Source organism: Oncorhynchus gorbuscha, linkage group LG08 (assembly GCF_021184085.1).
Source record: "Oncorhynchus gorbuscha isolate QuinsamMale2020 ecotype Even-year linkage group LG08, OgorEven_v1.0, whole genome shotgun sequence".
NCBI lineage: Eukaryota > Metazoa > Chordata > Actinopteri > Salmoniformes > Salmonidae > Oncorhynchus > Oncorhynchus gorbuscha.
Genome location: NC_060180.1, coordinates 63,453,696 through 63,466,817, shown reverse-complemented (window position 1 = coordinate 63,466,817; position 13,122 = coordinate 63,453,696). Strand labels below are relative to the sequence as shown.

At 43.1% G+C, this 13,122-nt stretch overlaps 1 protein-coding gene across 1 annotated transcript in view; it reads left to right on the top strand.

Moving 5' to 3' along the window:
• Nucleotides 1–13,122, top strand: part of LOC124041968 (phospholipid phosphatase-related protein type 5-like) — a 46,431-nt gene that overhangs the window by 10,406 nt on the left and 22,903 nt on the right. Inside the window, exons 2-3 of the mRNA XM_046360183.1 lie at nucleotides 7,151–7,283; nucleotides 10,563–10,813. Coding sequence (XP_046216139.1) covers nucleotides 7,151–7,283; nucleotides 10,563–10,813 — 384 coding nt within the window. The remainder of the gene's footprint in view (nucleotides 1–7,150; nucleotides 7,284–10,562; nucleotides 10,814–13,122) is intronic.

Here is a 13,122-nt window from a genome sequence, read left to right as displayed (position 1 = left end):
TCATTCTCTCTCCATGTCCATTAGAGTAAGTCTACATTGATTTTAAACCGCCCATATAAAACACATGAACACGTCCATGCATTCACACACACACACGTGTAGACACAATCATTTTGACACACACTTTTTACTCCCCTTGGTTGTTGGACAACAACGCCCTTTTTTCTTCTGATTGATGATTTCATTAAAACCGGAACTATGTGACCTGTCATTAGTAGTACAGTCGCCACACGTTTAACGAACTTGATTTTCCCTTCAGCTTTACTTATGTCTTTTAAAGCACTTCTGGCCTCTGCGATTGGATGTCAGGATGCTTAATGATAACACTTTCTCCATAATTCTCCAAGGCATTAGATATTTATTTATGAATATAGTCATACATTTAAAAAAAAATCTGAGCAGTTGTATGCAGATTTGTCTTTCAGGCTTTCATGTCACTGTTCTGCTGCTTTGTTCAGTTCTTCAATGTCTTCACAAGTTACAAAATATACTGGTTAAGTTATACAGCAGTTGAGGATATTCCAAAATGTAAAGTTGTCCAACATGTCCTCTGTGCAGTATCATGCTAGCACATCATTTTAGCCTAGCTTTGACTGTCCAGTCCAGCTCCCATTGACCACTAGCCGCACAGTTTGAGTAACCTCTAACTAATAATCACCTCATTTCAATTTCATTTGACGCTTTAAATGAGCATTGTAAACTGCAAAGTTTAAAGTCAACTATGACGAACACGCAGAACCCTGCTGATCCCTTTTCATTTGGATGAGAGGGATGATGAGATTAATGTTTCACCCAATCAAATGTGTATTTGTGACCGACTGCCTCGATTCGGTCTAAAAGTAAAGACTCAGAGCTACGAAATGGTATATCCTACACTACAGTTGAGGAACAATGGGAAAGTTATTCTGCTTTGAAACTTGTAACCCCGCTTGAATATTTTGGTACACCTACTGGAGAGCTCTTCTTTGTCTAAACCCATTCAGCATCATTCACAGCCTCTTAAGCCTTAGCCCCACCCATCTCTTTATGGATTCATATGCGAGGAGGCCATGTGGTAAACACACTATATCAAATAAGTTTATTGTCACACGCACAGGATACATGTGTATTTATTGTTGTTGTTTTATTTAACATTTATTTAACTAGGAAAGTCAGTTCAGAACAAATTCTTATTTACAATGACGGCCTAGGAACAATGGGTTAACAGCCTTGTTCAGGGGCAGAACGACAGATTTTTACCTTGTCAGCTCAAGGATTCAATCTAGCAACCTTTTGGTTACTGGCCCAACGTTCTAACCACTAGGCTCCCTGCCACCCCAAAACAGGACAGTGAAGTGGTTACTGGCCCAACGTTCTAACCACTAGGCTCCCTGCCGCCCCAAAACAGTACAGTGAAGTGGTTACTGGCCCAACGTTCAACCACTAGGCTCCCTGCCACCCCAAAACAGGACAGTGAAGTGGTTACTGGCCCAACGTTCTAACCACTAGTCTACCTGCCGCCCCAAAACAGTACAGTGAAGTGGTTACTGGCCCAACGTTCTAACCACTAGGCTCCCTGCCGCCCCAAAACAGTACAGTGAAGTGGTTACTGGCCCAATGTTCTAACCACTAGGCTCCCTGCCGCCCCAAAACAGTACATTGAAGTGGTTACTGGCCCAATGTTCTAACCACTAGGCTCTCTGCCGCCCCAAAACAGTACAGTGAAGTGGTTACTGGCCCAACGTTCTAAGCACTAGGCTCCCTTCCGCCCCAAAACAGTACAGTGAAGTGGATACTGGCCCAACGTTCTAACCACTAGTCTACCTGCCGCCCCAAAACAGTACAGTGAAGTGGTTACTGGCCCAACGTTCTAACCACTAGTCTACCCGCCACCCCAAAACAGTGCAGTGAAGTGGTTACTGGCCCAACGCTCTAACCACTAGGCTCCCTGCCGCCCCAAAACAGTACAGTGAAGTGGTTACTGGCCCAACGTTCTAACCACTAGTCTACCTGCCGCCCCAAAACAGTACAGTGAAGTGGTTACTGGCCCAACGTTCTGACCACTAGGCTCTCTGCCGCCCCAAAACAGTACAGTGAAGTGGTTACTGGCCCAACGTTCTAACCACTAGGCTCCCTGCCGCCCCAAAACAGTACAGTGAAGTGGTTACTGGCCCAACGTTCTAACCACTAGGCTCCCTGCCGCCCCAAAACAGTACAGTGAAGTGGTTACTGGCCCAACGTTCTAACCACTAGGCTCCCTGCCACCACAAAACAGGACAGTGAAGTGGTTACTGGTCCAACGTTCTAACCACTAGGCTCCCTGCCGCCTCAAAACAGTACAGTGAAGTGGTTACTGGCCCAACGTTCTAACCACTAGGCTCCCTGCCGCCCCAAAACAATACAGTGAAGTGGTTACTGGCCCAACGTTCTAACCACTAGGCTCCCTGCCGCCCCAAAACAGTACAGTGAAGTGGTTACTGGCCCAACGTTCTAACCACTAGGCTCCCTGCCGCCCCAAAACAGGACAGTGAAGTGGTTACTGGCCCAACGTTCTTACCACTAGGCTCCCTGCCATCCCAAAACAGTACAGTGAAGTGGTTACTGGCCCAACGTTCTAACCACCAGGCTCCCTGCCGCCCCAAAACAGTACAGTGAAGTGGTTACTATTGCATAGTAGCAATATCAAAAACATACATATTTTATCATTATTAGATGACGCTTACCTGACACACTTGTCTAAATTGATGGGTCACGTGAAGGAAATGTCACCCCCCCAGCCACATCTAGCTAAGTGGATGGGTCACTATTGTCTAGACATGTACACATGTTCATGAAATAAAATAGATAGCCGTAATCACCCCCAGACACACCTGGTTAATTTGATGGATTATGTAATAATCTGGCCGAAGTGGAGTCTTTTGTTTAGACATGTAGCTAGCTAGCTAAACAATTAACCGGCATAATCCCAACTCATACTACTACCAATACAAACATTGTCATAGCTGTAATATGAATCTTCAGGTAGCTAAAGCTAATAAACTAGGTTCAATGTTAGCTAGCTAACATTAGGCTATAACTAGCAATGCAAATGGTTTTCTGATTCGAATAATATTACTGAATCATACACATAAGGTTTGCTAGCTAACTAACAGTACACTTTAACTTGCATTAAAAACAGCTTTTTGACCAAATTAGAATCTTATATCTGAAAATGTAGCCAGACTCTTACCCATATACATGGATGAACGCTTCACAATTTAACTCCATTTTGTTTGTAGCTATATCTTGTTTGGCCAGCGTTGTGTCAAGACACTCCGGTTCACACTGACACTTGTGCAGAAAGTAGCCCATCACTTTTTTTCAACTGATTTGTTTATAGCACCTGCTAAATATAGGGCTACAATGTTGTTGAGAAAAGTAGCAAAACTTTTGTAGTTCTCGATGGCTAACGTTATATCTTTCAAAAACAGTGCTTTAGAAAGTACTGTCAACACATACTGAACAGCTCACTTTATAGACAGAAGCATGCTACATGGCAGACCAATCCAAACTCATCTCCCAGCATGTCCAGCCCATTCCGTGGCTAAATCAACTAATTTAACAATTGTATGCTTATTGATAATGAAAGCATATGTCCCCTAAGCGGGATTTGGTTAGGAGCCCCCCTCCCAGAAAAACAACAACAACATTTTAGTGGCTCCCCTCTTTACGATGGAGAGGAACATTTAAGTTTTAAAGTACATTTCATTTTTTTCTACACATTTTGGGGTGTAGAGAATGTGTTACTGTTTTAAAACAAGTTTTCATGCCATGTGGTGGAGAGAAATCATTGCAGTTTAAAGCAATTCTACACATTATGTGATGTTAATATAATATCTGAGTGAGAGTGACTAACAAAATCAATGGAGTTCTGGGCCCCTGGGCACGTGCCCTGCGTGCTCTGTCGTTATTTGGCCAAGAATAAAATAATTGCCCACTGTAGTCCTTGTAAAGCGGCCAGAGGAACAGTCCCACTCATCAGGGTTATACTGTTTGACATTTATGGGCCAAAGATGACATGATTGCTATTATTAGTGAGCAGTGAGTAAGGCTCGGGCTCGATCTTGTTCACAGTACAGGATCAGGGAATAGGGGATGGGTTTGCAGTGAGACGTGAATTCACTGCACAGGGTTTAGGCCCCTGTGCTCTGCGAAGAAAAAGGGGGGAGCATATTATAGTTGAATTAATGACTATTAACAACTTCCTTTATGAACAGTCGTTTCTATGTTTTTATTGAAAAGACAGGTGACTTGTCATGAAGCAGATTGGCCAACACTTGTCTTATTTACAGTAGGTTTCTAAAGCCTAAATAATGAGTGCTCTGCAACATTAAAATAAAAGTGGGAATAGATGAAATTGATGGTTTGTTCATGGAAAGCAAGTCTATAAGGCTACTCTGGGCACATCATGTCCAAAGGCTTGATTCAAGTAGGCTGACCGTCACATTCAATGGTTTCCTTCATATCATTTTTTTATCAGCTGATATTAGTCGTCACCGTGTTTTGAACGGCTTCTCAATGGATTGGGGGCTTGGACTATTTGATAGAGATTTCTTTTTCACATTCTTTGTCTCTGTCTGTCTGTCTGTCTGTCTGTCTGTCTGTCTGTCTGTCTGTCTGTCTGTCTGTCTGTCTGTCTGTCTGTCTGTCTGTCTGTCTGTCTGTCTGTCTGTCTGTCTGTCTGTCTGTCTGTCTGTCTGTCTGTCTGTCTGTCTGTCTGTCTGTCTGTCTGTCTGTCTGTCTGTCTGTCTGTCTGTCTGTCTGTCTGTCTGTCTGTCTGAGCCAGTCAGGTGTTTGTTTGTAATTAGCACAACAGGAAGTGAGCTGGTGAGTCCACAGTGTTCTATATCTATCAGCGAGTGTCTGTTGTGCGGCGCACATGAGGTGATGAAGTTACACCTGTATGCAATTCACTACTAAATGTTTGCCATCAGATATCTTATGACTTTCTGCCAGAAGTCAAAGAGCTCTGGATGAGTTCTGTACAGTTGCCATATTTTCCCTGTGCTTCCTACTGGAGTATTTTTCCTCCTCTGTTCTTCTCACCTCCGTGTATACATGCTGCTCTTCTTTCAGAAAACATGAAAACATGCATCACAACTTTGTTCATTTGCATAATTTATTTAGTTTACTTTTACTTGTAAATGTCCACACTCACTGAAAATGACATTCAGTAGCTACTAGAAATACTTGTATAACTTTGAGCTGGATTTGCCTCTCTTTGCAATTTGGTTTCGCTCGTTAGCATTTATGTGATTTCACTATTAGTTTGTGCAAATTTTATTAGCATTCTGGTTATCGAGGCCCTATGGGCTTTACTTGAATTTTTAGCGCCCTCTTGTGTGCTATGCCGGTAATACCGTAAATCCCGGGATGTGAAAAGGATGGTATGTCGATATGAAAATCTGGATACGGCCCAATCCTAGAAACAACGTTGATTCAACCAGTGGGTCTTTCTCGTTCTCTCTCCCACTTTCTCTCACTTGAATGTGAGGTCCAGCTGCAAAGAGTGCCAGTAGTAGTAGTAGAGAGAGAGAGAGATGGTCCCACTGATTTCTCATTGTAACGTCAGCTGCACTAATGCCTACTGTGCTGTACTTCGAAGACACCCTGGTTTGAGTGGATAGCTGTGTCACATTTTGTGGTCGAGTTCACAAGTTCGAACAGTCACTCCATGTGCTTTTTCACACGGTTACAAGAACAGAGACATGGGCGATAATGGAGCGGAAATCTGTTCGCACAAGGTCACACTGTCACAAGGAGAAACAGGGTGGCTAGAGAGATGAATGCACAAAAAGAATAGGGGTTTGTTGGTGCTCCACAGCAGGCCTACCTATGAGAAGGGCCTAATGTTATGTTATGCATTGGGCTGAAGTGCTGATGGGTTAAAAGATATATCTGATCCATATTTGATCAAAGAGATAATGTTGAATTTATTAATAAGTAGATGTATTGATGATGACAGATCAGAAGGGAAGAGTAAAGGTAGCTGAAGCAACTTCTTTGAAGAAGACAGGAATGCTCAAACAGTTTTATGCACAATTGATTTCATGAACTTGCCAAACCTTTGACATTTAACTATGGAAAAGTTCTAAAACAAGACTATATAATTGAAAGTGATAAAGTTAGGATGGCACACTCAAAATCATCAGACATAAAATAAATAATGAAAAGTGATCTGGCTTCATTCCAGATGGAAACAAAGGAAGTTTATTACTGGATTTCTGTCTGTTTTTTGTGTGCTTCAGAACTGTGCCATTATGACTTGTAAAATTAATGTCAACAACTAACAAAGTCCTGAACATCTAAGTATTTAGAAGGCATAGGCCCAGTTGGCATACTTTTCTGGTGTGATTTCGTCGTGATTCTGTTTTTGATTGTTTCATACTCAATAGATCTGGTAAGGATAGTGTCTAGGGACACTAGGGAGAGAGAACATAACCCATTTTTGACTAAGAGATGTGCTGTTACAGAAGGTTATGAACATGTCTGCTCTCTCTGCTGCATTATGAATGGTCAAACTGGTCTAGACTGCAGCTTTACTGTTCCACACTCTTAAAGCTGATGGCTTAAGTCACAAACCTATCATGATTGCCAACCACCCGTGTCACACACAATGGTTTAACGTTCTACTACCAAAACATGTTTAGTTGCCTGTTTCAGGAAATGATTGCACACATCATCTAGGCATCTGCACAGTTCATTGTGTCTTTTCCTGAAAGCGTTTATCAGTGTTTCAACCCATTGACCTCTGGCGATTGAGCTAAACGGGCCAATCAAGGCCAACAGCTGTAGTGGAACGCTGGCATTACAGCTGAACTGAATCAGAACCCAAATCAACTCCATTGTTCATTGGTGCAGTATTCTTCCGCCTTAGGTTGATATACTGGACTCTATTCTTGGTTGCAGCGAGACAACAAGAATAGGTCTTAATTTGTGCCCTCAATGGAATATTTGGTTCAAGTGGTACAAAGGCATCGCTATATCAGAGAAATGTCCCGAAAATCAGCTGCATTTGTTAGCATAACGGACCATGATTTGAATGAATGGCATTTTCTGCAAAAAAAGGTCACAATATTCAGATCCTGTTATCAGTGATTAGAGTCTATCTCTCTCTCTCCCTGTATGTTAGATCACAGCCATAGAGTCGTTGTTGTTTCTGCTCCAGTATGTGTCAGAGGACCTGGACAATCGGGAGAAGATCATTGTCATGGGAGACTGCTGTTACCTCAACCCTCTGGTACGCAGGACCTTCCGCTTCCTGGGTACGTATTTTGGCAGTAACCTACCTCCATACCATTTGCCGAATGCTTACTGTCCCCAATTAAACAACGATTGTTGGTATAAGTGGTGAACAGGAAAGGTCTGACCTAAAATAAGATGATAAGTGATGCATAGCTATATTTAATGCTGCTAGTAAAATACAATGTAGAAACATCTTCTAATCTATCATCAGTGTCAACAAAGCTGAACCTATCCTATGACTGGCTGCAGTCAACAGTAAACGTGAATGGAATGTTTGTCTTTGCCGTAGGCTTGCTTGAAGCAATGCTCTGTTGTGTTTACCCTTGCTGAATGAAAATAAATTACCAAACGCTCTAGGAATTACATGTAGAAATGACACGGAGTGGAATTGATTGGATAAAATCAGTTTGTGTAGCTGTACTATGGTAAATGTCGACTGTCGCCGACTAAAATACATTTTGGTCGACCAAGAGGAACCCTGTTCTTTCAACCAGTCGATTGTTTGAAATGTTTCAACTTATTTTTCCCATATGTAGACAGACAGTGTTTGAATAAAATCAACTACATATGCACTGAGATTGTCCGATGCTTTAAGCATACTGTTTGATTAAATAATTAAAACACGAAAAATGACTCAAGAAAGAGCCTGATGACAGCGAGAGCCTGTGTGACTGGCACACGTTGTCTCTCTCCTCCCTACTGCAGTGAAAAGGTGCCATTTAGTTTCTTACTTGTTTCTGACTGAAAAGCTCTGTTACTGAAATGCCTCAAGAAAAATTAGGGTATAGGAGCAAGCGTTGTGAGAGTATTATGTGTGACAAACAGTTGCTGTTAGATTTGAATAATATATTTTTTTCAGACCATTTTTAACATTGTAAGCAACACACATTTATTTTGTATCAGAGTCTGTTCTAACAAAAAAAAATATATATATAAAGCTGTCTTAAAAACAGTTGCATGCATTCATGAATTGCGGTTTATTTATTGTTTAGGCTAATTATTCATGCTCCTTTTGTTATTTAATTTTATAACTAAAATGCTTGATTGCATTTCAAAGTATGACTGTCTCATATGCTGTGTGATGGCATGAACTAATTAATGATTGGTTGACTGATACAGTAGCTTATTTATTGAAATATAAGCGTACGTAGGTTATATTAAGACTTAACAGGTCTTATACAAGGCTACTATACAAAACCTACTAATGATAACTACATTGCTTATCATTATAATGATGATCATAATAATAATAATAATTGAAATAATAACAATAAGGAGGGTATAGGGGCTGCGTGCATAGACAGTAGGTGGGCTGCGTGCATAGACAGTGGGGGGCTGCGTGCATAGACAGTAGGTGGGCTGCGTGCATAGACAGGGGGGCTGCGTGCATAGACAGTAGGTGGGCTGCGTGCATAGACAGTGGGGGGCTGCGTGCATAGACAGTAGGGGGCTGCGTGCATAGACAGTAGGTGGGCTGCGTGCATAGACAGTGGGGGCTGCGTGCATAGACAGTAAGGGGGCTGCGTGCATAGACAGTAGGGGGCTGCGTGCATAGACAGTAGGGGGCTGCGTGCATAGACAGTAGGGGGCTGCGTGCATAGACAGTAGAGGGGCTGCGTGCATAGACAGTGGGGGCTGCGTGCATAGACAGTGGGGGCTGCGTGCATAGACAGTAGGGGGCTGCGTGCATTGACAGTAGGTGGGCTGCGTGCATTGACAGTGGGGGCTGCGTGCATAGACAGTGGGGGCTGCGTGCATAGACAGTGGGGGCTGCGTGCATAGACAGTAGGGGGCTGCGTGCATAGACAGTGGGGGGCTGCGTGCATAGACAGTAGGGGGCTGCGTGCATAGACAGTGGGGGGCTGCGTGCATAGACAGTGGGGGGCTGCGTGCATAGACAGTGGGGGGCTGCGTGCATAGACAGTAGGGGGCTGCGTGCATAGACAGTGGGGGGCTGCGTGCATAGACAGTAGGGGGCTGCGTGCATAGACAGTAGGGGGCTGCGTGCATAGACAGTGGGGGGCTGCGTGCATAGACAGTGGGGGGCTGCGTGCATAGACAGTAGGGGCTGCGTGCATAGACAGTAGGGGGCTGCGTGCATAGACAGTAGGGGGCTGCGTGCATAGACAGTAGGGGGCTGCGTGCATAGACAGTAGGGGGCTGCGTGCATAGACAGTAGGGGGCTGCGTGCATAGACAGTAAGGGGCTGCGTGCATAGACAGTGGGGGGGCTGCGTGCATAGACAGTGGGGGGGCTGCGTGCATAGACAGTGGGGGGGCTGCGTGCATAGGCTGAGACAGACGCAAATCAGACAGGTATCTTGTGCACTATGCAACACAAAAAAAGATTGACTACTCGACTTAATAAATCTCGGTTGACCAACAGCCTATCGACCAAACAATCGTCCAGTCAACTAAGTGGAGTCAGCCCTAAAATGAACAGTAGTGCTATGTTTTACCAGAGGATGCTGGTGGGAGGAGCTGTAGGATGATTGGCTCAGGCTCATTGTAATGGCTGGAATGTAATAATGGGAATAGTCAAACATGTGGATTCCATATGTTTGATGTGTTTGTTACTGTTTTTATTCCATTCCTAATGAGCCCATCCTCATATAGCTCCTCCTACCAGCCTCCTCTGGTTTTTGCAGTGACTGTGAGACTCTGAGTATTTCCTCAGAGAGACCCTGTAGTCTTGGCCAGTGGCAGCTTATAGGACAGGAAGCACATTTCCAGTGTAACCCTCTGGGCTTAAGTGTGTCCAACCTGATTTTCTTGCTATGGCAGGCTTAGAAGTAAATGTGTCAGACCTAGTAGTAAATGGAAACCCACTACCGTCCTGTCTTGTTCTTACCACTCATTTAGAGATTTTAAAGGTCTTTGGGTAATTAAGTTAAATAGATTCTCAGCTCAATGACTAGTAGTTTGTCATCTCACTTTTGAGAATAATCAGAAACTGCAAAGCATTTAGCAATTGTTTGTTTATTTTCTCTGGATTAGTGTTGCACCATCAACGCATCAAAGGACACATTCAAGGTGAAGGACTATAGTCTAGACAAGATAATTACATGGTGCTCATCAGTAGTCTGTGACTCATAAGACACAGTGGTTGATCACTCTGTCTCTTCACTTCCTCACCTCTGACCTTTTGTTGATGTCCTCATCAATCTCCCTCTTTCTGCCCCTCCTTTCTCTCTCTCTCTCCCGCCTTTGACTTTCTCTTTCTCTCGCTGTCTCCACCCCCGTTCTTTCTCGCTCTCGCTCTCTCTCTCGCTTTCTCTATTTCTCCCCCTCCCTCTCCAGGTGTGTACGCTTTTGGCCTTTTCTCCACTGACATATTTGTGAACGCGGGCCAAGTGGTGACGGGGAACCTGTCCCCCCACTTCCTGACGGTGTGTAAGCCCAACTACACAGCCCTGGGCTGCGTGCAGACCGCCCGCTTCGTCAACCAACAGGGGGCGTGCACGGGCAACGAAGATGACATCATGCACGCCCGCAAATCCTTCCCCTCCAAAGAGGCGGCGCTCAGTGTCTATGCCGCACTCTACACAGCGGTAAATCACGGATGCAATTTGGAGAAGTGACCGTTTTTGTTGGTTTGTTATTAGGGATGATGTATGATGTTATTATTACACCACAGTTTGCTATTATACAGTACATAGTGTGAAGTGGGGGGATGTCACGCTAATTATATGTTTCTCATCCTGCAGACTACGCCAAATGTACTACTAAAGACAGTTTGTAGCCAATCTACACCGGCTCTCAATCTACACTGAGCACCGCATCCAGGAACTATATAATAGGCGGTGTCAGAGGAAAGCCTATAAAATTGTCAGAAACACCAGTCACCCAAGTTATAGACTGTTTTCTCTGCTACCGCACGGCAAGCGGTACCGGAGTGCCAAGTCTAGGGCCAAAAGGCTCCTCAACAGCTTCTATTCCCAAGCCATTAGACTGCTGAACAATTCATAAAAATCACCACCGGACAATTTACATTAGCCTCATTATTGTTATTCTTATTGTGTTACTTTTTATTATTACTTTTTATTTTAGTCTACTTGGTAAATATTTTCTTCTTCTTGAACCGTACTGTTGGTTAAGGGTTTATAAGTAAGCGTTTCACGGTAAAGTCTACACTGTTGGTTAAGGGTTTATAAGTAAGCGTTTCACGGTAAAGTCTACACTGTTGGTTAAGGGTTTATAAGTCAGTGTTTCACGGTAAAGTCTACACTGTTGGTTAAGGGTCTATAAGTAAGCGTTTCACGGTAAAGTCTACACTGTTGGTTAAGGGTTTATAAGTCAGTGTTTCACGGTAAAGTCTACACTGTTGGTTAAGGGTCTATAAGTAAGCGTTTCACGGTAAGGTCTACACTGTTGGTTAAGGGTTTATAAGTAAGCGTTTCACGGTAAAGTCTACACTGTTGGTTAAGGGTCTATAAGTCAGCGTTTCACGGTAAAGTCTACAATGTTGGTTAAGGGTTTATAAGTAAGCGTTTCACGGTAAAGTCTACACTGTTGGTTAAGGGTTTATAAGTCAGCGTTTCACGGTAAAGTCTACACTGTTGGTTAAGGGTTTATAAGTCAGCGTTTCACGGTAAAGTCTACAATGTTGGTTAAGGGTTTATAAGTCAGCGTTTCATGGTAAAGTCTACACTGTTGGTTAAGGGTTTATAAGTAAGCGTTTCACGGTAAAGTCTACACTGTTGGTTAAGGGTTTATAAGTAAGCGTTTCATGGTAAAGTCTACACTGTTGGTTAAGGGTTTATAAGTCAGCGTTTCATGGTAAAGTCTACACTGTTGGTTAAGGGTTTATAAGTAAGCGTTTCACGGTAAAGTATACACTGTTGGTTAAGGGTTTATAAGTAAGCGTTTTACGGTAAAGTCTACACTGTTGGTTAAGGGTTTATAAGTCAGTGTTTCATGGTAAAGTCTACACTGTTGGTTAAGGGTTTATAAGTCAGCGTTTCACGGTAAAGTCTACACTGTTGGTTAAGGGTTTATAAGTCAGCGTTTCACGGTAAAGTCTACACTGTTGGTTAAGGGTTTATAAGTCAGCGTTTCATGGTAAAGTCGACACTTGTTGTATTCGGCGCATGTGGCAAATAAAATATGATTTGATTTGTTTAAAGGGGCTATTATACATAGTTAATTTCTATTGGTGGTCCTACTTCAGTAGCTTGATGTTGACTCTGCTGGTACCTCTTTAACATTTGATAATAGAAAATGTCCCCTGATTTGACGAAAGCGAGGTCATTGCTATGAAATTCTGAACGGATTTCAGAATGTTAATGTTTGCCTATTAATTTGATGTCAATGAGACTGAGATAAGTTCCATTGGAAAGATGTTTGGCTTGACTACTTTTTGAACAGCTAAATTATATTCACTTAAAGGGAGATCTGAGTAGACCGTTGCACAATATCTCTATGGTGACTACCTGTTTAGTACAGATTTAGAACCTAATTGTATCCAGTTGTTATTCAGAAAGCTAGACCCATGGCTTTTCACCCCGGGCCTACATTGTACTGCTGCTATGATATTGAATGAAAGGTTGGATGTAGGCTGAGCAGAATGCTCTGCTTGGATTCTGCTCTGCTCAGAATGCCCTGTTGATGTTTTGAGGGGTTGCTGCTGTTGTTGATGTCGCTGGTATTGAGCGCTTTGATTAAATTAGTTCTTATTGAAGAGCTTCCTCTCTGAAGACGGTGGGAGAAGGATGCTGCAAAATCCGCAGCATCACCACCCGGTCCTCTTCTGTGCTCCCTCATTTCCAAATTCAGCTCAAGTGGTGAGTTTTCTAAGATTTGGATGTTTCTAAGAAGGAGAAGAGTTATCTTCTAGAAATGGATTGTATGTGAAGTCTGA